The sequence below is a fragment of the Pagrus pagrus genome (assembly GCF_965226575.1).
Source record: "Pagrus pagrus genome assembly, chromosome: 8".
Classification (NCBI taxonomy): Eukaryota; Metazoa; Chordata; class Actinopteri; order Spariformes; family Sparidae; genus Pagrus; species Pagrus pagrus.
In genome coordinates, this window is record NC_140192.1 from 1,264,691 (window position 1) to 1,291,782 (window position 27,092).

General features: G+C 42.9%; 2 protein-coding genes and 1 long non-coding RNA gene across 14 annotated transcripts; 2 read left to right on the top strand and 1 right to left on the bottom strand.

The window, feature by feature from the left end:
- Positions 1 to 323: 323 nt before the first annotated feature.
- Positions 324 to 4,848, top strand: shld3 (shieldin complex subunit 3). Of its 2 annotated transcripts, XM_084359565.1 has the most exons (4): positions 324 to 422; positions 1,606 to 2,327; positions 3,558 to 3,795; positions 4,363 to 4,848. In XM_084359565.1, the coding sequence occupies exons 2-3, from the start codon at positions 1,722 to 1,724 to the stop codon at positions 3,759 to 3,761; spliced, it is 810 nt and encodes a 269-aa protein (XP_084215691.1). In that variant the 5' UTR covers positions 324 to 422; positions 1,606 to 1,721; the 3' UTR covers positions 3,762 to 3,795; positions 4,363 to 4,848. The 2 variants fall into 2 exon arrangements, with proteins under 2 accessions (XP_084215691.1, XP_084215690.1); XM_084359564.1 differs by having other exon boundaries at positions 3,558 to 4,848.
- A 411-nt stretch (positions 4,849 to 5,259) lies between these two features.
- On the top strand, positions 5,260 to 27,092 carry LOC311261145 (phosphatidylinositol 3-kinase regulatory subunit alpha-like). Of its 4 annotated transcripts, none has more exons than XM_084359548.1 (17): positions 5,260 to 5,340; positions 8,295 to 8,765; positions 9,636 to 9,765; positions 11,596 to 11,688; positions 12,400 to 12,471; positions 13,664 to 13,780; positions 13,858 to 14,056; positions 14,171 to 14,253; positions 18,398 to 18,503; positions 19,276 to 19,374; positions 19,864 to 20,044; positions 20,133 to 20,258; positions 21,227 to 21,369; positions 22,424 to 22,600; positions 22,686 to 22,760; positions 23,265 to 23,435; positions 23,524 to 27,092. In XM_084359548.1, exons 2-17 carry the CDS (start codon positions 8,574 to 8,576, stop codon positions 23,711 to 23,713), a joined length of 2,154 nt encoding a protein of 717 aa, XP_084215674.1. In that variant the 5' UTR covers positions 5,260 to 5,340; positions 8,295 to 8,573; the 3' UTR covers positions 23,714 to 27,092. The 4 variants fall into 4 exon arrangements, with proteins under 4 accessions (XP_084215674.1, XP_084215673.1, XP_084215675.1 ...); XM_084359547.1 differs by lacking the exon at positions 5,260 to 5,340 and adding an exon at positions 5,671 to 5,877; XM_084359549.1 differs by lacking the exon at positions 5,260 to 5,340 and adding an exon at positions 5,671 to 5,877 and having other exon boundaries at positions 23,265 to 23,615.
- LOC311261163 lies at positions 21,314 to 23,395 on the bottom strand. 8 transcript variants are annotated; one of them, XR_014623102.1, is made up of 5 exons: positions 23,305 to 23,395; positions 23,135 to 23,182; positions 22,664 to 22,737; positions 21,994 to 22,129; positions 21,314 to 21,402 (listed from the first exon to the last, which is right to left on the bottom strand). It is a non-coding gene; the product is annotated as an uncharacterized lncRNA (long non-coding RNA). The 8 variants fall into 8 exon arrangements; XR_014623103.1 differs by having other exon boundaries at positions 22,664 to 22,822; XR_014623104.1 differs by having other exon boundaries at positions 23,108 to 23,182.

The following is a 27,092-nucleotide window of genomic DNA, read 5'->3' on the forward strand; positions in this document are numbered from 1 at the left end:
GTGAGTCATGTTTGGTTTGGGCTCTCGCGTGCTGCACGTTGAGGTTTAGGTTATTTTTAATTTATAATTTGTAATTATTGTTTCAGATGATGCAAATATTTGCAGAGAAGCTGTATTTGCAAATCCAACATAAATATGATAATTCTCTTGTGGTTTTTTTTTTAACTTTAGTCAGATAATATAAATTAGAGACGGCACACTCGGTTTGAGGTGAAACTGCGCATAGAAACCTTCGTTTCTTGTTGATATTTTGAATCAGTTCATCCTTAAAGTTTTAAAATGCTCGGCTGACTCGTCTTCATGTTACTCCAACTCTCGCGAGACTTCCCGGGAAGCGCACAGCGGCCTGTCGCCATGTTCCTCCATGTTAACTCTTTGATGGCTGTTTTTGAAGAGGACAGTCGCTACGCGCTGGTTTAAAGGTTTGTATTTATGTTATTGGACTAAAACGTCACAGTTATGTGTTTAATACCTGCGGGATATTTTTCTGGCTCTTCTCCATTGACTGCTTGAGGTTTTTCTCGCTAGTCCGTTAACTGTGCTTAGCTAACAGCTAGCTGCTAGCATAACAAGCTAAAAACATTAGCTACCGGTGAGGGGACTGAAGAGCAGATACCTACAAAATCGAAGTATTGCATTTTAATTGCCAACTAAATCTGGAAAGTATAAAAGATATCCTAAACTTCTCTTACCGCTGTTGTTTGTAATGTCGTGGATTTAAGTATTTAACGTTGATCTGAATTACATAAAATAACAGGAGCCTTATAGTCTGTTGTATTTTCAACACTTTTATTTAGTTGACTGGTAAAAATGGTAAATATTAACGCTGCATCACGTTATTTTGTGTCACTGTAAATCAGCTGACAGTCACAGAAAGAGGAGGACATGTAGGAAGAAGTTCCTCCTAAAGTCACTGTCACGTTTTTGTCTCAAGGTGGCAGCAATTAATTCAAGACAGGTCTGATAGTGACACAACAATGTAAAATCTTATTCACGTTAACTAAATAAGATTTAATGATGAAATTAGTCAGATCTTATTTATGTCTGTGTTAAATGTTAAACTTGTTAAAGTCACTGATGCTGGTTCTCAATGCTTTACAGTAGAGCCCCATGTTGTTCCAGTGTCAGGTGTTGTGACTATATTCTGTATTAATTCTTATATTTTTTCACAATAAGCATCTAGTTCTGTCAGCTGGTCCGGTCAGCTGCACAGCAGTTATAGTAAATGTTTTATAGGAACATAACTGGAGGTGAGGAACAGTGTGTGATGTGTTGAGCTGCAATTATTAGTCAATCTCACAACATGTCATCATTTGATATCGTCAGCTGGTTTCAGCAATGACATATGAAGATTTGCTGCTTTTCTTTTATCTGCTTTTATCTTTTTGTCTTTGCTTTTGATATTTTGACATGTTTAGGAGTCCCTCTCGCTTCAGCTGTGTTGCAGGATATGTACATTACACTCACACACACATCCATATCACAGCCTTAAGAGTTGATGAGTTGATCAGAATACATCTGTTCTGATGAGTAGGTGTTAACTAACTGCAGACCTCAGTAGAAGTGCTGTAACTGGTAAAGTAACCAGTGTTTTACTTCCCACAGGCTACACTTGTTTTTTTCCCATCATCCCTTGCATTGTTGTGCTGAAGTGAGGTCATGGTGTGGAGGAGGATGAGGAGGAGGTGGGTGGTGCAGTCGGTCCTCTGATCTCCATCTGTATGGAGGATGTGGTTCTGTATTATCAGCCTGGATCAGCTGCTGGGCTCGGCTCTCTGATAGAGAGGACGGAGAAGCTTCTTGAGCCTTTCCCCTGTCGGACTCCTCCAGTCTTCAGCCCCTGGTTCCCCTCAGACCGCCACCTGCCCATCAGACCTGCCAGACCTGCTCCCATCATCACCTGTTTGGAGGATGTACTTGTCTCTGACAGCAAAACACACACTCGGACAGAACAAAACAGACTACAAAAACCTGAGGTGGAAAGTCTTGTTGTTGAAAGATCTCATGAATGTCCATGTGCAGAGACGACAAGAACAGCACATGCAAATCCACAAAAACCCAAAGATGACATCTCTAACAGAGCAGACAAAGACATCAGCAGACTGTCTCATGAGAAACACAAAGACAAAGGTGTCTTCCCTGTCACAAACTCACCACTCAAACGCTCATGGAGCGTCTTCACACAGAAACGAGTTCCTCTGCAGAGCTCCCAGTCTCTGTCCAAACACTTCCATCACATGGTGTCCGTCCACAGGCTCCACCTCCGCCAGAGGGTCAAATGGGTGATCAGTCAGCACAACTGTGGGGCGGGGCGGGACATCGAACAGGTCAGTAGATTATTCACAGAACAGGACTTGCTAACATGAGCTAATCATCAGTAAACACAGAGTCCAGCTGAGGCCGACGATGTCATTAGTTCTGCAGGTATTTGGTCATAAACCAAAGTATTGGACACATGAACATGTTGACCTGATGATGGCGCTAGAAGAAAAGTCAGGATCAGCAGAGTTACAGATCATCCTGAGGGGAACATGAACGTCTGAACCACAGTTATCACACTCAGAGCAGAGTTGCTGAAATATTTTAGTCTGAACCAGAAATTTGAACTCAGTTGAATTTATCCTCTGAGGACCATGAAAATTTGAGCTGCATTGATTAGTCGATCAATCGGCAGCTATTTTGTTATTTATCAAACATTTTGTGTCATTTTTTAAGAAAGAAATGTCCAAATTATCTAATGTCAGTTTGTAAAATGTGAATCTTTTCTGGTTTCTTTCCTCTCTGACAGTAAACTGAATATCTTTAGATTGTGGACAAAATAAGACATTTGAGGAAACACTGAATGAAAGTGATGCTGTGGATTTTCGATAATGATAACCTGCGTCTGTCGAGATAGAAAACAGCTGTTTTACACTCAGATCAGAGGTCAGCTGATGGGAAACCCTTGTGAAAAAGGTCTGAGCTGTTCTGTAAATGCTGATTTCGCAGTTTCTGTTGCAGTGTGATTTTTATCTGAACCTCCATCCTCAAGTCTGTTTTCCGCTGTGCTCAGGATCTCCAACATCAACAGATTTACTCTGAGCTCAGGGTGAAGATGTGTCTCAGCATCAAGTTACAACGTGTTTTAGACGAGTTTCTAGAGCTGCAACTGTTCGTTGACTGAGAGGAGAATAACCTCGAATTGTGATAAATGTGTTGTCATGTAAAGATGAAAAATCTTCTCTGCTCCCAGCTTCTCTAATGTGAGAATGATAGTAAACTGAATATTTCTAGAATATTGTTTGAAACATAGAAGTTGGAGATGAAATGGCAATTTTTCACTGTTTCCATATTTGTACAAAATCTGATGCGACCAGTTGACAGGTCTATTTTTAATATATGTTATGAGTTGGATTTAGTTGTGTTTCTGTGCAGCTCGACTTCTGTTTGTAATTAGATTCCTTTTTTTTCATGAATAGCTGTGAAATGTCACAGAAAATCAGTTTCTTCTTCCTTCCTGTCCAATTCTCTGTCCTTCATCCTTGTTTCCTGTTTCACCTTGGCCCCTCCCCCTGCAGGTGTGGCAGGCTGTGAGCCGGTCCGTCCGGAGCTCCAGGTTGCCTACGTGTAACGCCAACATCCAGCGGGAGCGGGTGGAGATCTGGGTGTTCTGTGATGTTGTCCACTCGGAGCAGGTGGGACGGTTCCTGAAGGACGAGCTGCAGCTGTCGGGGAGGATCAGCCTGTCGGTTCACAAGCTGGGAAACATCTTCAGCATGTAGAGGCACCGACGATCAGTGCAAAGCTTATTCTCAGGTTCAGATGTTTTGATCACACAAAGATTTCTCCATAGTTAGAGGAATAAATATATTTATGTTTTATTATCAAACTCATCAATGTCGTAGTCTTAAAGGAACAGTTCACCCAAACTGTAAACTCAGTCATCATCTCCTCCTGATGATATAAAGTCAGGTGAAGTCTCGTAGTCCACAGAACATTTCTGGAGCTTCACAGTAAAACAGAGTTGCAGCGTTCTGCTGAACAACTGAAGCAGCTGGAGATGATTTAAACATCAGATGTCTCCATGCAGCTCGTCTGCTGTGATCACAGTCTGCAGGAGAGAAGAGATCACACACTGATCTGAGGAGACCAGATTTACATCCTTTAATAAGATGAAATCTTCGCTGTAGCTGCTGAGCTAATAGCATTAGCTAAGTGGGTTCATGAGCCTCCTCTCCATTCTGTAATTACAGAATTGTCTTTGTTGGGTGAACTGTTCCTTTAATTACGTACTAATTTACCAGATGTTTAATCTCAGCCTGGAGAAACGACCGGTTAGATTTCCATTAAAAATGTGCTGTGTGTACGTTTTTGCTCCCCAAGGGAAGAATCCTAATCCTACCTCAACCAGTACCGGACCATCAGGAGCGATGCTGGTGTTTACATGTTTCTCATGTAAACACCGCCATCACTCCGTAAACCAGGATACTCGTGATCATTACCACGATGCTGATGGGCATGTAAACACACTGAATGTGGAAAGTGTGTGTGGATCACATGATGCAACATTGTAACATCATCAGAATTTCAGCCTAGATACATTATGTATTACTTATTAAACCTTGTGGATACAGAATGTACGTATTCTGAAGTCAGAGTGTATTTTTAATCCTCAAATGCAAAACTTCATTAATATTTTATAAATTCTACTTAATGCACTGACTGAGGGGAGGCTGAACCCTCAAACCGATGTGTTTTTGTGCCAAATTCCAGTTTTTATTGTGTATTTATGGACTCAAGAACAGATTGTTGTGATTGTATATTGTTTTGTCACCACGCTCTGATGTAAATAAAGGTTTAATATTTGTACTGAGCTGTCTGTAGTGACGGTGGACTGATGGATGTACAGACCTGCATGTGATGAGCAGTGTGTTCTGGAAAAGCTGCAGCAGCAGCAGTCACATGATACGGGAGTCACCCTGCTTTCTACTGACACACAAAAAATAACTGGTCCTGCATCTCTCTCTCACACACACATACACAGACACACACAGACAGACAGACAGACACACACACACACACACACACTCTGTGCACACACTGCTGCTTGTATAAGACGTGAATAAATGAGGACAGCATGAATACAGTACACCCCCCATCACACACACACACACACATTCTTTTGTTGCCATGGTCCCCTGTCTTGACAGCGCTGCATTAAAATCTAGGTTACCGGATGTGACGTCAGTGCCCTGCCTCCCTACCCAGCTGTAATCGGGTGTAATCTCGTAAATCCCTGTTTATTGTCTCGTAACGCTGCGAAATCGTGGTCTAAGCAGAAGATTGTGAAAAAAGATGAAAGTAAGTGCAGCTTTTCAAACATTTACCTTAAAAACATGGCCGTTGTTTTGTCGCTGTGCTCAGTGACACGCATTAATTTTGCAACACATGTTGACCAGAAGCGTTTTACTTTGAAAGCCACCCGGAAACTCATTTCCACTCGCTTTGCATTGTTATGTAAAGAGTCCTCGCTAGTTTCGTTAAAGTAGACTTATGGAGCAGCGCGTAATGTAAATTGTAATTAACGTTTTCAAACAGATCAATGTCTTACCCGAAAAACAAGCCTTTATAAGAAGATATTTGCTATTTTATGCCTTAAAACCTGTTTTACTTTGACGGAGCGCACCGGAAGTGGTTTGACGCATTGCTAGCTTGACACCAGTGTAGCAGCTAGAAACCCGACGGATGAGCCACGAGTGTCTTCATCCTGAAAAATAGTCGATAAAAAAGCGGAATATTTCAGTTTGGAGGGAAACTGGACGTCGTGTCTGCTCGCTGCTCCACAATGGCGTCCGCTGTTTGCTCCGCTGGAGGTTTGAATTGGTGAAAAACTAAAAGGTGAGACGTTGAGGCGACTGACACAAGCTAGCAGGCTAAGCTAGCGCTGGCATGCATTGTCGTTTCCCGTTTCCTGGAGGGATTCAGAGCGGCTGTGCTTCAAGTCTGAACTTTAATGACTGTATTTTATTACATTTTGAGAGTTAGCTTCAAGGATCACCTCTGGAGCGTAGATAAGAATGAAATACAAACTCTTGCTTTGTTTGTTCGTGAGTCGGAAATTGGAAAGTACCTCAAATGTTCAGCCTGATCCGTCTTCGCTTACCCTCTACTGTTTTCTTAACGAAAGCCGCTTTCAAACTCGACTTATTTAGTTCACATCGTAGCTTATAGCTGTTAAATATATATGTTTTACACATACTAATTATACTGTTGCATGTTAGACTTCGTGTTTGTGTATTCGGCCTTGTTATTTAAGTGCTGTGAAATTATTTCAGATTATTTTCAGTGATTATCCTCCTACAGGAACTATATATATTTAGGTATATTTATATATATTTAGGTCACGAAAATGATTTATATCAAGTTTAATTATTGAGTCCTTTTACAAAATCACTTATCAAGTAAAAATGACAATTTTGTGTCTGATTCCAGTTTCTCTAATGTGAAGATTTTATTATTTTCTCTGTTTATTATCTGACAGCAGTTAAAGATTATTTTTACTAATCTTTTTTTCCGATTAACTGTGTGGTTTATAAACTCTCAGAAAATAATTTAAAAAATGATTCATCACAATGATGTAAAAAAAAAAACCAAACCTCAAACAAGACGATGGAAAGTGAGAAATCCTCTCAGCTGAGGAGCTGGAAATATTTGACATTTTGGTTTTAAAACAAAAAGAAATTGAATTTCAACATCAATGAATCCATCATCTGTTGTCTCAGTTAGTTTTTTGGTTGATGAAATGTCAGAAAATGCCCAAGATGACATCTTTTAAATGTCTTTTATTGTCCAAAACTTTACTGTCATAGAGGAGGAAAGACACCAGAAAATATTCACATTTAAAAAGCTGACATCAGAGAATTTGGACAGTATTTCTTATTAAGTTATTCAAAAATAATTAATCGGTAATCAGACTAGTTGTCAATTAATTTAATAGTTGACAATTAATCATGAATCGTTTCAGCTGTCTTTAGAAAATTAACTTCCTGTTGTTTATCATTTTAAACAAACTTTCTTCGGGTTTTGAACTATTATTTTATTTACTCGTCGATATGTTCAGTTCAGTTAAAGTGACAGATTGTTGTTGTGTTTCGGGTTGAGGAGCACTAATAAGGACGACCACACACACACACACACACACACACACACACACCAGTGTGTGTTTGTCATGTTTCATAAGAGAAGCTTTCCCTAAAGTGTCTCTAACCACTAAAATGATTTAAACAACCGCTGAAGAACAACGAGCAGAACTTCTCTTTCACAACACAAATGCTTGTGTATCGATGAGTGTGATTATTGTTTCGGCCGTCATCTGCGGACCAGATTCATCATGAGACCTGACTCACCAGGATCTGGTGGTTTTCCACCTCAACTGCACGACTTCTGAGGGGAAACGCTGTATAAAGAAGTGTTGTAACGATACTGGAATAAATAACTTCAGTACATTACGATGAGATAGGATGTAACTTTATTGATCGCAGCAGCACAAGGGAACAAACAATTACAAAAAGGAAGTGACTATACTCAATAAATAAGATGAAGCAGAATAGAAATGTGATGTACACTAGAAGGAGTCTGTGTGCAAATACATGTTGTCTGGGGGGGCTAGCTGGTTAGCATGCTAACCTCAGTATATCTCACACACAGTACGTTGATGTCTTTGATGTGAAAACTGTTATTTCTTCACGTTCGTTTGATAATTTTGTGTTAATTTTAAACTAAAATTCTAAAAGTGAAGACTGCTGTTTCAGTTCGCTGATGTCGCTTGAGACAAAGTTTATTGTTATAATGAAAATATGCTGCCATCATTACAGATTTTACTCCCTTTTGTCTGTATCTGTACTGGCCCCAAAAAATGAACCCCGGTCGGGCTCTTAATCTTTGTTCTTATTTTCTAATGCTTCATGTTGGACGCTGTGTGCATGTTTCTGTCTTGATGAAGGCTGGCGGACTGAACACAGGTGACATACCTTAAATTGCTGTCACTGAATCTAAACCCAATCTTTTCAATTGATCCTCTGATCTAAAAAAAAAAAGTCACTGACGAACAAAATATCCATCACAGTTTCCAAGGCGACGACCAACAGTCCAAAACCAAAACAGATCCAGTTGACTGATAGAAAATCTGAGACACAGGAGAATCTGGACCCAGAGAACGGACTGAGGCGATCAAACAGTAGATCTCAGATACTTTCAGCCTGTCACCAGCTGCCTCTGCGGCCCCGTCTCAACTTTTTCCTCCTGTCGTCTCGCAGGTCGTCACCTCCACAGATGTGGCCTCTACCTCTGCTGAGACTCCTGTTCATGAACGGCGAGGATGCTTTGACTGAGCGGCTGTGGCTCGGCCTGGAGGGATGACACGACGTTAGCAGACATGGAGACAGGGGAGACACACAGACAGCTGGAGACGCCATATTTACTCAGTCTAGATTCTCCACTTTAGAGCCACTCAGGACGAGAGAAAACCCTATTTTTATATTTTTTATTCAGCCCTGTTTTTGCTAGTTATTGTGAAGCCATAGTCGACCGTCACGATGAGCTCCGAGGGCTTTCAGTACCGAGCGCTGTACGACTACAAGAAGGAGCGAGAGGAGGACATCGACCTGCATGTTGGAGACATGCTGCTGGTCAGCAAAGGAGCGCTGCTGTCGCTCGGCTGCAGCAACAGAGCCGAAGAGCGACCGTCGGAGATCGGCTGGCTGCCGGGCTTCAATGAGACCACGCAGGTAGCACACCACACTGATGCTTGAATATTGATATTTTGTAGATATGACAGGTGGACTATCCTCCAGGAGCTTGCTGCTCTGTACTGAACTGCTCTGTTTCACACCTACGAGCTGTTTAAAGTTTCCATTTCACCTGTTTGGAGGAAACGCAGATAAACAACCACAAACAGAAAATCATCACAGTCAAAGTTCAGCAACCTCAGTTTGTGGAGGAAATGTTGGATGCTCAGTAAAATCTATAAATGTGTTTTAAAACTGAACTGACACCTGATAAACATGAAGAGGAGTCGGTTCACCTCCCCCTCATGTTGGTGCTCACTCTGATGTTATCACCTCCAATGTCACACTTTCCTCTCATTGTGCATGTAAATGATTCAGCACATTTACTGATATCATCTTTCTCGTGAAACGGAAAAGAACAAATCCTCAATTTAAACTTCTTCACACAATTTGATCAGATTCCTGTCATTTATTTATCCAGACGGCTAAAATACCTGAAATATTCAGTTTATAAAGGTCTGAAACTGAGAAAATCAGCAGCCACAGTTTGGTACTTTTCATAGATAAATGTCGGATTTCTTCAAAATTCAGAAGATTTTTTTTTCCTGTAATCTTAAAGGAACAGTTCACCCACAAATGTAAGTCCAGTCATCATCTCCTCCCTCCATGCTGATGAAAGTCAGGTGAGCAGCTGGAGATGATTCAAACATCAGATGTCTCCATGCAGCTCGTCTGCTGTGATCTCAGTCTGCAGGAAGAAGAGATCACACACTGATCTGAGGAGATGATGTTTACACTCACTACAACCACGTAGTTTTCGATGGATTTGAACATCTCCACGTCTCTCACTCGTCCTTCTCTGACCGACAGGAAAAAGGCGACTTCCCGGGGACGTACGTCGAGTTTATTGGCAGAAAGAGGATGTCCCCGCCCACACCGAAGCCCCGCCCACCCAGACCGCCCTCTGCAGCGTCAGTGAGGACCGACTCCGAGTCAGAGGGTGAGTACGAAAAGATCAATCAGACTGATGAGCCAACAGGTGATCAGGGTGCTCTGATCTTTGTTCCCTCTGAAGACTCCACATTAAAAGTCACAACATCAGTTTATCAGAGTGTCTCCCACTCCTGCTCTACTCTTACTCCCACTCCTGCTCTACAAGAGTAGAGCAGGAGTGGGAGACACTCTGATAAACTGATGTTGTGACTTTTAATGTGGAGTCTTCAGAGGGAACAAAGATCAGAGCACGCTGATTGATTTCATAGTTCCTCATCCATCTCTGGGAGAAATGAAGTCAGTGCCTCCTTTGATGACTTCACGCTGACACAAGCAACACTGTTGCATGGTGGAGAAATCATCCCATTGGTTTTCTCTCGTGTGGCCTAATGTTCTGACTCTTCACCTGAATATCAAGTAATTTCTTATTTCCAGCAGTTATGATCGATCAGGTTTCATAATATCCAGCTGCTGTCTCTTGTGGCGTTTCACACAGTTTATAAAGTGTCTCCAACTCAACAACTCACTAAACTGACACATTTGTTAAGGGAGTCTGGGGACAAAGAAGTCGCCTATACTGGTTACTGTTTAGTGTGTTTGTAAAATGTGACATGTTTAGATCAATAAAATGTTTCTAAATGTGTAAATGGTGAAATCAGTGTAAACAGTGTGTTCAAACAGCTGCTAAATGTTGGCAGGTAAGACTTTAGCACTGTAGACACAGAAGCAGACAGGCTGGTACAGCCATGCTGCCACAAACTGACACTTTCTACAAGGAAACAAACAACTGACTGTTTTCATTTAATGCTGAATTTACAAGAAGGAGACAATGATTCAGAGTCTGTCAGAGACAGAGTTTCACTACGTTACAAAGTTTGTTTTAACTCAACAACTCACAAAATCGATTGATTTTCAAATGGAGTCTGGGGACTTCCTCCACGGGCGAAAAGTAGCCTATATTAGTAAAATCTGACATGTTTACCATCGTCACCTCTCACCTCTACCTGTTTGGCTCATGACAGCCTCTGTTACCGTCCTCAGTATGTTGTTGTTGTTATTATTGTTATTATTATTATTACATTGTTTTAATATTTTTATTATAAATCATGTCGTCAATGAAAGTCTCATTTTGTTCCAAAGAAACTGCCTCACTGTGACTCACACTTGAGTTTCCCTCAGCTGCTTCCTCAGCAGCAGCCACACACACACACACACACACACACACACACACACACACACACAAACTGAGGTTTAGTCAGTGTTGTGGTTGCTGACTGAACAGATCTCAACCCTGTTTTGCTGCTACCAGAGAACACAGGAAGTGTGTGTGTGTGTGTGTGTGTGTGTGTGTGTGTGTGTGTGTGTGTGTGTGTGTGTGTGTGTGTGTGTGTGTGTGTGTGTGTGTGTGTGTGTGTGTGTGTGTGTGTGTTGGCAGCAGTAATCTGGTTGTCGTTACCTGTCTGTTTAACACAACATGTAAAAACATCTGCTTCCTGCAGCTTTCACCCTTTCATATTAAAAGCAGTTCTCCTGTACCGACTCGTGGAGCTGCTGGTTTTAAATTCTGTTACTGATCTCCTGAATGTTCATCAACACGCTCCTCGTTCAGACCGGCACCGCTTCATGTGTTCTGACGGCTGTTGAACACGTTGGTCTCACTGTGACTAAAAATCACGACGTCGGACCTGAAAAGTTTAACATGCGGAGAGAGAAATGTTTGTGTCTTACAGAGACATCAGTTATCATCTCAGTCTTCATCAGGTTAATAACCATGAAACATTGTGCGCATGAACCTGTGTTGTGTTGACGTGTTGCTGTTTATTGTGTTTGTCCTCAGGCTTTGTGTTGCCGGACCTCCCGGAGCAGTTTGGACCCCCTGACACGGCGCCGCTCCTCCTCAGCAGACTGATGGAGGCCGTAGAGACAAAAGGTATCAAACGCACACATCTGGTGGTTAAACATCTGCATCACCTGCTTGGAAAGTACTCGTACCACACTGTCAACATACTCCGTTACAAGTTAAGTTCTGACTTTAATAGTCCAGCACGAGGTGACTCAAAATGTCTTCTGTCCGAATATCAAACCAGAACGCAAAGATATTCAGTTGTTCACACGTGAGAAGCTTAAATTTAGACTAATCATGTCAGCTGTAATCTTATCAAATGAAGACGTTAAAGGTTCAACTTGTACTTGTTTCTGCTGCATATTGAACGGTTACATATATTATTTTAAATGATTTTCCTCCTCACTGCTGCGTCGCTGTGAGATTTGACAGAAAATAGAAATGAAATAAAAATGTGGAGGAGGTCGTCCAGAGAAGCGCTGCTGCAGCAGAGACAATAAATCTCCACTTATTTGAGAAGTGATTAATTGTTTCAGTGGTTGAAGCTTCCTAAGTGTGAGGATTTGTCACGTTTCTTCCTCTTTTATGGCATTAAATGAAGAGTTTTGGACAAAAGAAGACATTTGAAGACACTTTGACTAAATGATTAATCGTTTAATGAAAATAAATATTGGATGCAGCCTTAAATCCTCTCCTCCTGCGTCTGGATGAAATGTGACTCAACACACTGCTGCTGTTAGTTTGATCACCTTCTGCTGCTGATATGTGTTTGTTGATGTGTTGTTGTTGTTGTTGCAGGTCTGGACAGTCCCAATGTGTATCGCAGTATGAGCGGAGGAGGTCTGGACACCCGGCAGCTGTCCGACACCGGTGAGGAGTCGTCTTCTTCTTCTGCTGTCAGACATGTTGACTCAGAAACTGAAGGTTGACTTTTAGTAAAAAGGGAAACAAACTGGAGACGTTGTGATCACAGTCGTCGTCGCCTCGTTGCTCCGTCACAACTCTTCTTCTTCTTCTCTAACTGAAATCGCTTCAAACTCTGTTAGAGGAAATTATCTGTGAATAACAGCCGAGATCCCTGAAGAAGTATCCACGGCTTTAAAGACGAGAAGTCTTTTCAGAAAGACGCAAATATTTTGGAAACTGGTGCCACTGAAGAAGGATTGAGTGTCGTTCACATTTGATACCGATACCGGTACCTAGAATTTGATTCTGATACCCAGTGGTGCCTTTATACGCTACTTTAATCTTTCTGTGCTAACAAAAAAAGTAATTTCAGTTCTAACCAGTTAAATCCTTCACGTCTAGACACAAATTATCACGATTCAGCTGCTGCTGCTCATCAACTCTGTCTGTCTCTGTATATCGTTACGTTAAAGATTCCCACTCTGGTATCGACATTTGGCTCAGATTGATTTATTATGGATCGCTGCTCTGTAGATCCGAAATAATTCTGTCAGCACCCTTAAAAGTAAAGAGTTCGGTTCTCAACCCTGTAGGTAAGCAAACCAGAGAGAAGAACGGCATTGATAGTCACGTTTTCTCAAAAATTATAAAACCTACAACAACCAGCATGCACCAGGGCTGCAGCGGACAGTTATTTCATGATTAATCGAACAGTCTAGAAAATGAGAAAAAAGATTTGTTCATTAGTTTTCCTGATGCCGAAGAAACGTAACGTCTACAGACTCTTCATGTCATAAATAAAAAAGAAAAGAAGCAAATCCTCACATTAACGTTGCTGCACCCACCGACTGACGGGCGCAGCTGTAAGTCGCTGCCAGACTGTAGTTCTGCGTGCAGGGAAGGTTAATGTAGTTAATTTGCATATACTACCCACTAAGGTTGGCAAAAGTATCAATACCACGTGTTTAAATCAATACAATATTCATGTTCAATAAGTAACACAACTTCACAAAAAACTGATCTACAATCAGATTTTCAAGCCGATCTTCATCTTTTTGTTCCAGTGTTGCATCAAAGTTTAAATTCTGGTATTGTGACGGCCGTACTGTCGACACGATGACACACAGCCGTTGAACTGAGGTGTGTTTGTTTTCAGACCTGGAGCAGCTGGAGGTGACGTCCCTGTGTGACGGGGTGGTCCGGTTCCTGCAGGACCTGCCCGGTCCGGTCCTCCCGTCCTCGCTGCAGGCCGACATGATTCACGCAGTCCAAGGTCAGATTAAATCTCCTCATCCCGTCACCTTGTTCTCTGACGAGTTGCTGTTTGTTCACAGTTCTGTTCTCCTGCAGAGGTCCGGGACCTGGAGGACTGTGCCCAGGTGCTGCGGGGGGTGGCCGGCTCGCCGAGCTGCCCGGCCCAGTACGGTCTGACCCTGCTCAGCGTGGTCCGACACCTGGCCCGGCTCTGTCTGCACAGCTCCAGGAACCAGCTGAGCCCCCGAAACCTGGCAGAGAGCTTCAGCCCACTGCTGTTCAGACAGGCTGCAGGGTGAGACACACACACACACACACACACACACACACACACACACACACACACAGCTCTGTCAGTCCTGTGTATGTGAGTGATGTTGAATCTGACTGTGAGTCTCTTCCTGTTCAGGCCCGAGTCCAGTCTGGATCCTCTGGTTCAGGTCCTGGAGGTTCTGATAACCAGCGAGCTCAACATGAACCAGGCTGCACCAGGTAAGACTGTGTGTGTGTGTGTGTGTGTGTGTGTGTGTGTGTGCGTTTCTGTGTGTGTGTGTGTGTGTGTGTGTTGCTTGAAGACACATTAATACGAACGTGTTTGAGACGTCCTTTAATTCATAAATCTAAACTATAAAACTTCCTCCGCGTCTCTGCTCAGCCGTCATGTGGTCGTTTTCTCCTCGGTTATTGTTTTCAGTTCCTCTCGCAGCGCTGCAGCAGCATCACACTGGATCTGTGTCACTGTCACAAGTCACAGCTGTTGCTCCATCCGAAGGGTCCAGTGTGTCATATTCTCCATCCAGAGCAGACTGGGGCCGAGAGAAGGATCTGAAAATGATGCGATTTCCTGACTGTTTGTCAACGCACCCTGAGCGTTCGAGCTGTTTGAGCGTCTGTTCAGATCTGTAACTGGTGGACTGAAGCTGTGATCCTGTAGGACCTGACTTAGCTGAAGTTGTTGTGGAGACATTAAACACTGATGGATTTAAGACATTTGTGTGTCTCAATGTAAGGCAGGAAATATTAGGTAATTTTATGGTACTGGTAATAAAACTTGGTTGATACTCAGTTTTAACACGTTAGCACCTGGAGGGATGAAAATCTGGTTGGTCCAACACCTTGAAGCAGACAGAAGTATCTTAATAATTATTAAATGCTGAATATTATTAAATACTGCATTTTCTCTGAGTGGACGCCTGCTGCCGCAGACGCACACAACAGAAGAAAGACACTGTGGACACGGGCCCTAACGTTTTAATAGCCTCAGCTGTACTTCGTGTTTAACGCTAATCAGCATGCTAACAGGCTAAACTGCGACGGTTCACTTCAGAGCTGCACAATTAATAAAAATATCCTGGGAATGGTCAAATCTGAAGCAGAGGCGTCCTGACCGACGGAGCTTCTTCTCCACATTCAACAAAACATGTTTGTTCGGTACAGACACCAACAAATGTCACGTCAGCAGGATTTTAACAGTTTTTCAGTGAAATGAAAATTGTGATGCAAAGATGAGCATTTACACTAATGATGAACCATGTGACCTGAGAGGTTTTGTTAATGTTGATGTTAGCGTTTGGCTACAAACACCACAGTGAGTGATTTCAGCCTCTCGGGCTCGTCTGACTGTAAACTGTTGCTCTGTTTCACATTTATCGACTAAATTAGTAACTAATCAGAGTCTTAAGATGAGTCATCAGTCAGTCAGTGAGCAGTTACTCCGTCTGTCCCTGAGCAGCCGTCAGTCCTTCGTTCATCCGTCCTCTCCTCTGACTCGGTGTGTTCATCAGTCACTCGGTCAGACTGAGCAGCAGCTGAAACGATGACATCATCCATCCACACGGTGAAAGATGCAGCAGAGGAGAGGAGGGGGGTGTTGCCTCGGTGATATCACTGCCATCGCACGATTGGCTGGGGGCAGCGGTGATGTCACACATCTCCAAGCTGCTCTCCTGAGCTTTGAACCGAGGCTGGCTCCGAGAGAGGGAGACGGACGGAGAGAAAGTTGCGTCGTTCTAAATCTTCAGCACTGACTGCAGGAATCGGATTAATGCAAGACAAAAAACAAAATGCTTCCCAGCCGGTAGATTCTCTGTGGACGAGACCGAGCACAGGTGAAGATGTAGAAGATCTGCCTGCAGGTGCAGAGACGGAGCCGAAAAAAAAGATATCCTGCGGATTTCAGTTCCAGCGCAGTCGATGTGTCTTTAAAATACAGAGATAGTCGAAAAGACAGAACCGTCGAGCTCAGTCTGGAGGATGTGGCCCGGACCTGTTTCCTTCCAGATGACGTCAGTTTTTTCGAGGCAGGATCAGAGCGCTCAGCTGGAGGCAGGAAAATCATGAGATCCACAAACGCAGGATCTGTGTTCGGTTTCACCTCTGAAGCGTCGAGGAGGAGGTGGGCGAAGGTTTAGAGGCCGACATGGAGCGAGAGGAGGGAGGCAGGGCCGAGGCCGAGCCGGTGAGAGGACGAGACAAGATCCTGTGCTACATTAACATGCAGAGTCCAGGTAGGAGCTCAGACCTGAACCTGGACCAACACCTGCTGCCAGGTGGATTCAGTCCTACAGTGGTGATAGATCAGATTTTATTTCCATCATGTGATTCTGCGTTAAAGGTGGTTATAGAAATTATTGTATCGAGTCATTTTCTCTGAAGATGCACATAAACGTCGTCATGAACCTGCAGAGAAGGGGGTTGTGGGTAAAAGTTGGTTGCATAGGAGCCTCCCAGATTTCAGCGAACACGTCATGCGGACCTGCACATCAAGCGAGCTGATTGGTCCAAAATCCCTTTTTGAGCGCCCGTTAAATGACACAGCGTCCGTGGAAAGCCTCGACACTCTGGAATATCCTGAATTTCAGCATAATCTGGTCAAAAATCTCTTCATATTTAAAAAGAAATGAGCACATCGTTGTATTTGTTTACTGATGTCGACGTTGGCAGGAATGAAATAATCATGAACAAAACACACAGTTGATCTGAACAGCGGGTCAAATAAAGTGACCATACACGAGGCTTGGCTCGATTATTTGCTGTTATAAGTGAAGTTTTTAACAATATTGAATATCGCACAGCTCTGTGACTGTTCACGTCTGATATTGCAGGCTGTACTTTGCACCACAGTTCTTGTTCTATTATATATTATTTTGTTATTAAATGTGTTGTGTGTGAAAACGAAGTGAACGAGCAGATCAACCTGTCGGTCCTTTTATTTATTCATATTCTTGCTACCAATCAACATAAAATACAAATAAAATAAGATATATTATTACTATTATTACTCCCACCCGTCCTGACAATAAATCTATCTTAATATTTGGGCAGGACAATATTTTCAGATTGATAATTTTGGCTATAGCTCGAGTCATCATACATGTACTGTAGTTTGCTGTTTGTATAAAGGAATCAATCTTTAAGTGATGACGAAGCTTTTGAGTCGTGACATTGTCACAAACTGAACTGGAGCTGAGATGTGGTGGTTAGTTCACCATCACTGAGGAGAAATCCATTTCTGTTGACTGAAGTTTTCTTCTACCTTTTTTTTCTTAATTGAGGTTTGATAAATGATACTGATGCAAAGTCGGGTGAAGCCCAAAGATCCCAGACTGATTTGAAAAGATGTTTAAACCCTCGACGTGCGGTCGAGCTCGTGCACACACCTCAGACTAACTCTGTTAGCTCAGCAGCTCCAGTGAAGACTTCATGTTATTGAAGGGTTAAATCTGGTCTCCTCAGATCAGGTTGTGATCTCTGTGATCGCAGCAGACGAGCTGCATGGAGACATCTGATGTTTAAATCATCTCCAGCTGCTTCAGGTGTTCAGCAGAACGCTGCAACTCTGTTTTACTGTGAAGCTGCAGAAATGTTCTGTGGACTACGAGACTTCACCTGACTTTATATCATCAGGAGGAGACGATGGCTGAGCCTGACTTTATATCATCAGGAGGAGATGATGACTGAGCCTGACTTTATATCATCAGGAGGAGATGATGACTGAGCCTGACTTTATATCATCAGGAGGAGACGATGGCTGAGCCTGACTTTATATCATCAGGAGGAGATGATGACTGAGCCTGACTTTATATCATCAGGAGGAGATGATGACTGAGCCTGACTTTATATCATCAGGAGGAGACGATGGCTGAGCCTGACTTTATATCATCAGGAGGAGACGATGACTGAGCCTGACTTTATATCATCAGGAGGAGACGATGACTGAGCCTGACTTTATATCATCAGGGAGGGAGGAGCAGCAGATGTAGATGGTTGTGACTGACGACATGTTGTGTGGTCCAATGAGTGGAAGCTTCTCAGGCTGTTTGTTTGTTGTATTAGCGGTTCTGGTCGTCCTGCACAGTTCACACACAACAGTGTTCTGATATTCGTCCGACTCACAAAACCTCACAAAAACTGACAAACCGACGAGCTGACTTGTAGTTTTCTCTCCGTCATCGCTCACTCCACACTCTTCTGTTCTGTCATTGCTGTCGATGACGCGTCTTATCGCCGACACACATTGCTGTCGTTTTATCGCCCCGGCTCAGACCGATAAAGTATCTCATCTCGATCAATCCATGAAAAGAACAGAAAAAACATTTTAAATTCCCTTTTTTCTCTCCGTGTCTTCCTGTTGCAGCGTTGCCTCCCAAACCGGTCAAGCCTTCAACTCCTGCAGCTCCGAGCAGTTTCAACAACAGCATCTCTCTGCAGGACGCTGAGTGGTACTGGGGAGACATTTCCAGGTAACACACACACACGCACACACACACACACACACAGTAAAATAAAAACAATCCAGTTTGCTGCAAAGACACTTTTTCTAAAACATTTTACCGTGACTTAACGACATTCAGTGTTTTTCTTACGTTTGTGGACGATGTCGCTGCGTGTGTTCACCGGGGGACGTGGGTCGTCCCTGTTTTATGTTTTCACTAAAAATAAATAGAGTAAATCTTTTACACACCTGAGGATCGACAGGTTCAGGTTAGATAAGAAAGTTTTGATGCTCTACATGTTGATTTTATATTCGTTGTGCTCGGTTGGAGCTTCTGAGCCGTAAAACTGCAGAGAAAACTCACTCGGTGAGAACATGGTGGCATTAATTGTATTTAATATTACGTTGTTCATCATTGACCAACATCACAAACCACAGCATATATCCTGAACACACAGTGGTGCAATAAAATGACCATAAAACATTTCTGACTACGTGACTTTAAAAGTGTCTCAGCTGGAGTTGAAATGATCCCAGTCAGGATCCAGTTTGACCCGTAAAGACCGGCTGCAACGTTTCACTTCACTTTCGAGACGTGACTGAAGAACTGCGTTGTGATTGGATAATGAACATTAGAGCAAAGACGGTAACTTCCCATTAAAGCCAAAGACTTGAGCTCTTAAATGTTTTTAATTTCAGGTTATTATCTGCTCCAGAGCTGAGAAATAATTAATAGCTGCCTTCAGTCTTAATGGGTTCAGTTCTGCCGTGTCACAGTGAGATGTCGTCTGTGTTTGTAGAGAGGAGGTGAACGAGAAGCTGAGAGACACAGCTGACGGTACGTTCCTGGTTCGAGACGCCTCCACCAAGATGCACGGAGATTACACTCTGACTCTGAGGTAAACTCCACACACACAAAACAAAAAACATGTTTTCAGCCTTCAGATTCATCACATACCATTTAAAACATATTTAAACCTAAATCGAGTCCAAGATCTGTAAAAATCATCCGCATATCAGGCAGTTTGACACGGATCAGTGACGGCTGAGACAGATGAGAAGCTTTTGGAAACTTTATTCATGATTAAACATATTTGTGAGACCTGCAAAATAATTAGCGTCTGAAATTAGATGTCTAATTTCAAAGCGTTGAATGGTTTAATTACAGTAAAATACAACTTTAATGTCCTAAATTCAGATTTATAAATGGCTTATCATTTTTCTACAGTAGAGCTGCTCTTTAACTACAAACTCAATAATGTTCATAATGTTTGAGTGTTTATAAAAACCAAACTTGTAGTTCAGCTGCATCAACACCGGATCATAAAACAATCTAAAACGTGAAGCTGTTTTGGTTTAATGGTTAAATGTCGTCTGAACACCTTCAGGAAAGGAGGCAACAACAAGCTGATAAAGATCTTCCACCGGGAGGGAAAGTACGGCTTCTCCGACCCTCTGACCTTCAGCTCCGTGGTGGAGCTCATCAACCATTACCGCCACGAGTCCCTCGCTCAGTACAACCCAAAACTGGACGTGAAGCTGCTGTACCCGGTCTCCAAACACCAGCAGGTCTGTTCGCCGTCTGATGCTTCGCTGACCGTGTCTGTCGGCTGCTTGTCGACTCGTCTGATTGGATGCGTTGTGTGTGTGTGTTCAGGATCAGGTGGTGAAGGAGGACAGCATCGAAGCTGTGGGCAAGAAGCTCCACGAGTATCACCTGCAGTACCAGGAGAAGAACCGAGAGTACGACCGACTGTACGAGGAGTACACCAGAACCTCACAGGTACGCTACAGTACTTTATTGATCCGGTATCATGGAAACACACTGCAGCTGCGACCGGACGTAACAAAGAGAAAACACCAACAGACACATCATTAAAAAATAGATCTGTAAAAATAAAAACAACAATAATCAATCTTTAAAAAACAAGCAGCAGTGGAAGAAATACTCCGATACTGTTACTTGAGTAAAAGTACAACAGTGAAATACTCTCATTCAAATGTCAAGTAAGATTAATTTAAAAAAATATATAAATTACATCATTTATTTAATTATATTTTATATCAGAATCTGTACGGTAACTAAAGCTGTCAGATAATGTAATGGAGTAAAAAGTACAATCTTTTCCTCTCAGATGTAGAAAGTTGTAACTAGGACAAGGCGCTACAGGAGAGCAGGGTAAAACAAATTAAATAATAAACATTAAACTTCCCACACAGCTGATTACTTATTTTAAGTATTACAAGTTCTCTGATATTTTTTGTTTGAATATGAAACGCGACTAATTAAATGTGATAATTAAAGTAAGTAAACACTTAAAAAAGAGCCAAAAATCTTAAAATGAACCAGTGCATGACAAAACATTGTTTTAGCCGAGTAAAGTCAGGCTTTAAATACAGTACTCGAGTAAATGTACTTAGTTACTGTTGGGAAAAAAAGGTGTGACAATCGTGAGTCGATTTTTTGTGGAGCTGTGAACTGTTTACAGGTGAGACATGTTCACAGACGTTTGAGAACAGGTTTCATTTCTGTTGTAGTAACAGACAAACACCACAAGGTGGAGCCTCCGTCCGTCACTGTGGGCTGAACTGAGCAGCACGCTCAGAAAGAAGAAGAAAATATCAGCAAGGAGAAAAACTAGAGATAAAATACAGAAGACAGATTTTCTCTTCTCTGACCCGTCCTGTTTCTCCAATCCCACCTTCTGATTTGTTCACCACCACCTCCTTGTCCTCCTCCTCGTCCCTCAGGAGATCCAGATGAAGCGGACGGCCATCGAGGCGTTCAACGAGACCATAAAGATCTTCGAGGAGCAGTGTCAGACTCAGGAGCGCTTCAGCAAAGAGTACATCGAGAAGTTCCGTCGAGAAGGAAACGACAAGGAGATCCAGAGGTAGGCTGTTACCACGGCAACTGTGAGGCAGACCTTTAACACACGCACACACATACACACAGATACAGCGGCATGAACCTCACGGTCAACTCTGATGTCATGATGATGTAATAATGATGTAACAAGCTAAATGACCTCGTTGGCTCACACTCCAGAGTTCAGCTCAGAGAGTTTTCTAACCGAGCCCGACCTGAACCCGGCAGGTGTTCAGTCCGAACCCAGTCTGACGAGACTCACATACCTGTTACCATGGTTACAGCTCGCCTGTTTGCCCTGATAACAGACGTGAAACAGTGAAGGTGATCGTAACACTGATAAAACTACAAATACATATTTTATATCTCCTCTCACTTAATGTCTTATCTTTTATTATAAACTATTTTTACACTAAATATATTTTATTTCTATACTATATAAGTTTTTTTCCTAAATTTATTTTTACACTAAGAACTTGAAGGCAGTTCTTATCTGAGCCCAGCTCCACTGCCGGGTTCAGGTCGGGTATCTGCTCAACATGAAACAGGTATTAAATAGAAACTCTGCAGGTCAAAGGTCCAGTGTGAAGGATTTACTGACATCTAGTGGTCAGACTGCAGACTGCAAACAACTGAACACTCCTCTTACCTCTCCTTTTCCAAGCGCGAACAGAACCTTTGGCAGCCTTCAGGTCCGTCTCTCGCTCCAGTGTTTGCCTTTTGTCCGTCCTGGGCTACTGTAGGAACATGGCGGACCCACTTGCTCCAAGGAGAAAAGGCTCATTCTAAAGAAACAAAAACACAATTATTATTAGCTTCAGGAGATTAAACACTAATGAAAACATAATTATGAATATTATGTTCTGTTCCTGCCAGTAATCCCCCCTGAACCCTACGCACTGTACCTTTAATTTCTGCACATTGTGTTCATCCTTCTACTTTGCATCGGGTCTTAAAAACCTTAAATGTGACTGTGAATAAAATCGGTCCAATAAAATACAAGAACCATCTGCTCACGATGTGAAAGTGCTGCCACATGAAGTCCGAGCAGAAAGAGCTGATCCGTGTTTCTGTTTTAGGATCATGGAGAACTACGACAAGCTGAAGTCTCGGATCAGTGAGATCGTGGACAGCAAGCGCCACCTGGAGGTCGACCTGAAGAAGCAGGCGGCCGACTACAGAGAGATCGACAAGAAGATGAACAGCATCAAACCGGACCTGATCCAGCTCCGCAAGACCAGGGACCAGTACCTGATGTAAGAGACTCACTGAGGAACACGCACACACATCACATCAGAGCTTCAACACACTGTACTTACCGTTTGTTGTTGTCGTTGTCAGGTGGCTGACCCAGAAGGGAGTTCGTCAGAGGAAACTGAACGAGTGGCTCGGCCTGAAGAACGAAACCACAGAGGAGTAAGTCTGAAACTCTCCGCTGCCCCGGTGGTCACAGACAGCACTGCACGTCTCCACCGAGTCTGTTTGATAGAAAACAGGACGTGTAACTGAAACTTTCAGTCCCAGAAACCTGACCTCGGAAATGGTACCAATCAGTGGCTCAGTTGCATTGTGGGTAATGTAGGCGGCAGGTATTAAAAAAGAGGAATGTATGGAACAAATAAGGTTTTTTGGTTCTGCTTTATCAATTTTGGTAATTTTCAAAAGCTGCTGCCTACATTACCCACGATGCACCTTCCCCCCTGAGTGAGGTCATTTATCAGATTACATGCAGCTTCCTTAACGTTTTTGTCCTGTAAACACACTTTAATGTGGGACACAGGTGGACTCGCCCTGTAAGCTGCTGTCTGTTGATCCACAAGGTGGCGCCGTTCAACCTGCTAACACAGAACAGAACATCAGGCCCGTTAGTCACAATCACAGCAGGAACATTAATGTGTTGACGTGTCCCTCCCCCCTCAGTGAGTACAGCATGGTGGAGGATGAGGAGGACCTTCCTCACCACGACGAGCGTCTGTGGCGGCTGGGAAACATCAACCGCATTCAGGCCGAGTCTCTGCTCCGCGGGAAGAGAGACGGGACCTTCCTGGTCCGAGACAGCAGCAAGCCGGGCTGCTACGCCTGCTCCGTGGTGTAAGTCACCTGTTCATTACCTGTGATGTAACCGTCTCTTGACCCTCTGTTCTGGATCTAATCTGATCTCTGTCTCCGTCTCTCTCAGTGTGGACGGCGAGGTGAAACACTGCGTCATCAACAAGACGAGCACCGGCTTCGGGTTTGCCGAGCCCTACAACCTGTACGGCTCCCTGAAGGAGCTGGTGCTTCACTACCAGCACACCTCGCTGGTCCAACACAACGACTCGCTCAACGTCACGCTGGCCTTCCCCGTCTACAGCCAGCAGAGACGGTGACCCGCCCGGTTCCTCCTGATCCACACTGTCATCGTAGACCAGCAGCAGACCTCGTTTACACTCAGAACTGAACCGGTTGGTCTACACGTGTCACAGAACGATGGTGGAGGAGTTCAACACTTCAGTCTCCTTACAGACCAGAACCTGACCACGTGACCGGTGAACGCTCAGACGTCAGGAGTCTGTTTTAAAGACGATAATCAGTCGTGGTGCTGCTGATCAACGATCCAGAACACTGAAGATGAAGCTTCATGTTCAGTTTAATTCTTCGTCACTTCCTGTAGGAGTGGAGAAAGTAAAAAAAACATTTTACTGTGAAAGGCATCACATGGAGCTTTAAATCAACTTCCTGTGAGAAAAACAAGCAGCTTAATAAAAGACAGACGTCAGTGACCTGCAGACATTCACACTGATAAACTGCTGAGCTGGTTTGGTGCTGAACGTACGGAGGCCCTGAGGGGCCAGTGACGAAGTGTTTCTCTGGTGATCTTTAGTTTCCTCTCCTGCTGTGTGACCTGAGAACAGGTGGGAAAATACATCCAGTTCACTTTTCTTTGGAAACCGAGCGGGTTTGTGACTTTACACTGAGGGAAATATTAATTTTTTCCAGGAGAGTAAAACGTTTTTTTTTTCTCTTGGTGAAAATAAAATAAAAATCAGGAGAGAGATGAAAAATATTTGGGTTTTCTTCAGCTGCGAGTCAAAACATCTAGAAAAATTAACCTTACAAAAACAAAAATATTTCACTGTAAAAACCTACTGTAAAGAATGTTTCTTGTTTTTGTAAGCCTCATTTTTCCAAAATGTTCCCCTGATGTCACAGCTGGAGGGCAACTTACTGTTTTTCACAACAAGTTTCACACATAAAAAGCTTTCAAATGTTTTCAGATCCAAAATAATAATAATTAAGGAACTTCAAATGATTTTCCTGGCAAACCCTTTTTTTCCCACCATTTCTCGTGTCAGAACCACAGGAGGGAAAATTATTCCAATCAGACAGAAAATTGATCAACAGGGGAGAAAAACATCTCTTCATTTGTCCCTCAGGGCTTCCGTACCAACATCAACACATCTCTTGAGGTCGGGATCACGTGGAAACTTTATGTATTTTCCGGGCAGATTTGAGCATCGACAGCTGAAAGCTTCAGAGGCGTTTAACTAACAGCTGCCTGCTGCTCAGTAACTTCATCTGGTTCACTGTCGTCTGAAACTGAGCAAAACATCTCCAAGACGTCGATTCAGCGTCTTTGACGACGTCTGCTGGAGAGACAGAATCAAAGAGTTTGTGACGTCTTTCCAGCTTCAGTTACAGACGAATAAAGAAGTTACTGTGGTTCAAGATTAAAGTTTTTATGAAGCCAAATTTTACTTGATGCAGCAAAAACCCTGAGCCTCGACCTCGAGCTGTGTTTGAGCTTTATTATAGATCCTGTTTGAGGTTCACCTTCATCAGGTGGCCAGTGTGCCACAGCTGGATGACCAAAACATGATCTATAATAACGCTGATACAGCTCGAGGTCGAGGCTCAGGGTTTGAATCCTCGCTGTAGGTTTTTTAGCTGCATCAAGTTAAATTTGGCGTCATGAAAACTTTTAATCTTGAACCACAGTAGCTTCTTTATTCGTCTGTAACTGAAGTTGGAAAGACGTCACAAGAACTTTGATTCTGACTCTCCAGCAGACGACGTCAAAGACAATGAATCGACGTCTTTTGGATGTTTTTGCTCTAAAAGTTTCTTGGCCCTGCTCGGTCCAAAACCTGAAGACACAATCCAGAAAGACAAAGTCTCGCCGTCTTGTTCCTCACAAACGTTACGTGTTCAGTGTAGACGGTAACGGCGTCGGACACAAAGAGGAAAGCTGTGATTCTCAGACTCATTCAGGTTAATTTGATCATGAACGCTTCAGGCTCGTTCAGAACCGTGTCCCATGTGATCACGACCTCACTGAGTCGACCAACACGCTCTACTTTAGTTTCCATTTCCTGTGTGAGGATAACGAGGTACTGAAGTGTCAAACTGTCAGAGCTGCTCTGGACATCAGCAGGATGAGAGGAGCTCAGCTGAGGGGCAAAAGGACGGACTCCTCCTTTAATCATGAACTGCTGATCCTGCACACTTCGGCAGAACTGAACCACATTTAGACCGGACTCAGACCACAACTGTGGACTCGTGATGATGATGATGATGATGATGATGATGATGATGATGATGATGATGATGATGATGTCAAAGGCAAAATGACGGACAATCTAAAGAGACTTCTCTTGTGAACACTGTGAGCGGCTCTGAACGAGGTTTAACACGAGGGCGAACGGACCGACCCGCATTTCATATCAGGAGAGGAAAAAAAAAAACAAGAATCGTGCGTCATCCAAAGACTGGAGCCATCAGCAGTGTTTAACGGTCCGTTCTTCAGGTTCCCTCAGCTTTGTTTGACGAGTGGACGGATGATCCTCGTCTTCTTTCGTTTAATAAACGTCCGTCAGCACAACGATTCACTCGTGTTGGATCAAAACTGTGACAAACATTCAGGAATGATGAGAACTGGATCGTTCCGGATCTACTCAGAGGATTTTAAGTTTTGTGGACGAACGCAGCCTGTAAACAAAACGTAAACCGATGAAAACCTGAACCGACGTCTTCGTCTCTCTGGATCTTTTCTTTCCTTTCAGACTTTTGACTTGTTTAAGACGAACCAGGTACCGGAGGTGAAACCACCTGCGAGGATTTGAGCGAGTCCGAGAATTTCATCTGTTGTCACGGCAACCACCTGAGAACATTTTTTTTTTTTTCACACTTTGAAATGAAAACATGTAAAACGTTTGGAAATGTCCCGATTTCTTTTATTTTTCAAGTTAACAGAAAAGATTTTTTCCATCAAATTAAAAGATGAAAACTGAAGCAACAGTAAACTTCAGCCCCAAAGACTCAACTCAAGTATTTCAACGTGTCATTATTAAAGTTTGCTCATCAAATTATTTACCCGATCATCAGACAACACTTGAGAAGTTGGTAACGAAACTTCTTATTAGAAAACTCATTTTTATCGTCTTTGAATTGAATCATTTTCTTACAGATTTAATAAAACTGGGCCAAACTTGTTCTTCAGTTTGTCTCCACGACTGATTTAACTTTTGGTTTTTAATAATAATCAGTTCAAACGTCTCAAATATCAGAACCGGTTTGCTTGTGAGAAACACACTGAGGTCGTGTTATCGCAGCTTTAAAAGTCGTCTCATGGTTAGAAGTTGATGATGATGGAGCTTATTTGTCTTTTTGTTACTGAGCAGAAAATCTTGTTTTATTCTCTGACTGTTGGTTTCGGGTCTCAAAGTTAAAGAACATTCCCCAATAAAACCAGTCGGTAGTGTTGAGTGA

Coding starts and splice junctions, on each gene's coding strand:
- LOC311261145 (XM_084359548.1), top strand. CDS start 8,574: ATGAGCTCCGAGGGCTTTCAGTACCGAGCGCTGTACGACTACAAGAAG. Junction 8,766..9,635: donor GCTTCAATGAGACCACGCAG/GTAGCACACCAC, acceptor TCTGACCGACAG/GAAAAAGGCGACTTCCCGGG. Junction 20,045..20,132: donor CGGTCTCCAAACACCAGCAG/GTCTGTTCGCCG, acceptor GTGTGTGTTCAG/GATCAGGTGGTGAAGGAGGA.
- shld3 (XM_084359564.1), top strand. CDS start 1,722: ATGGAGGATGTGGTTCTGTATTATCAGCCTGGATCAGCTGCTGGGCTC. Junction 2,328..3,557: donor CGGGGCGGGACATCGAACAG/GTCAGTAGATTA, acceptor CTCCCCCTGCAG/GTGTGGCAGGCTGTGAGCCG.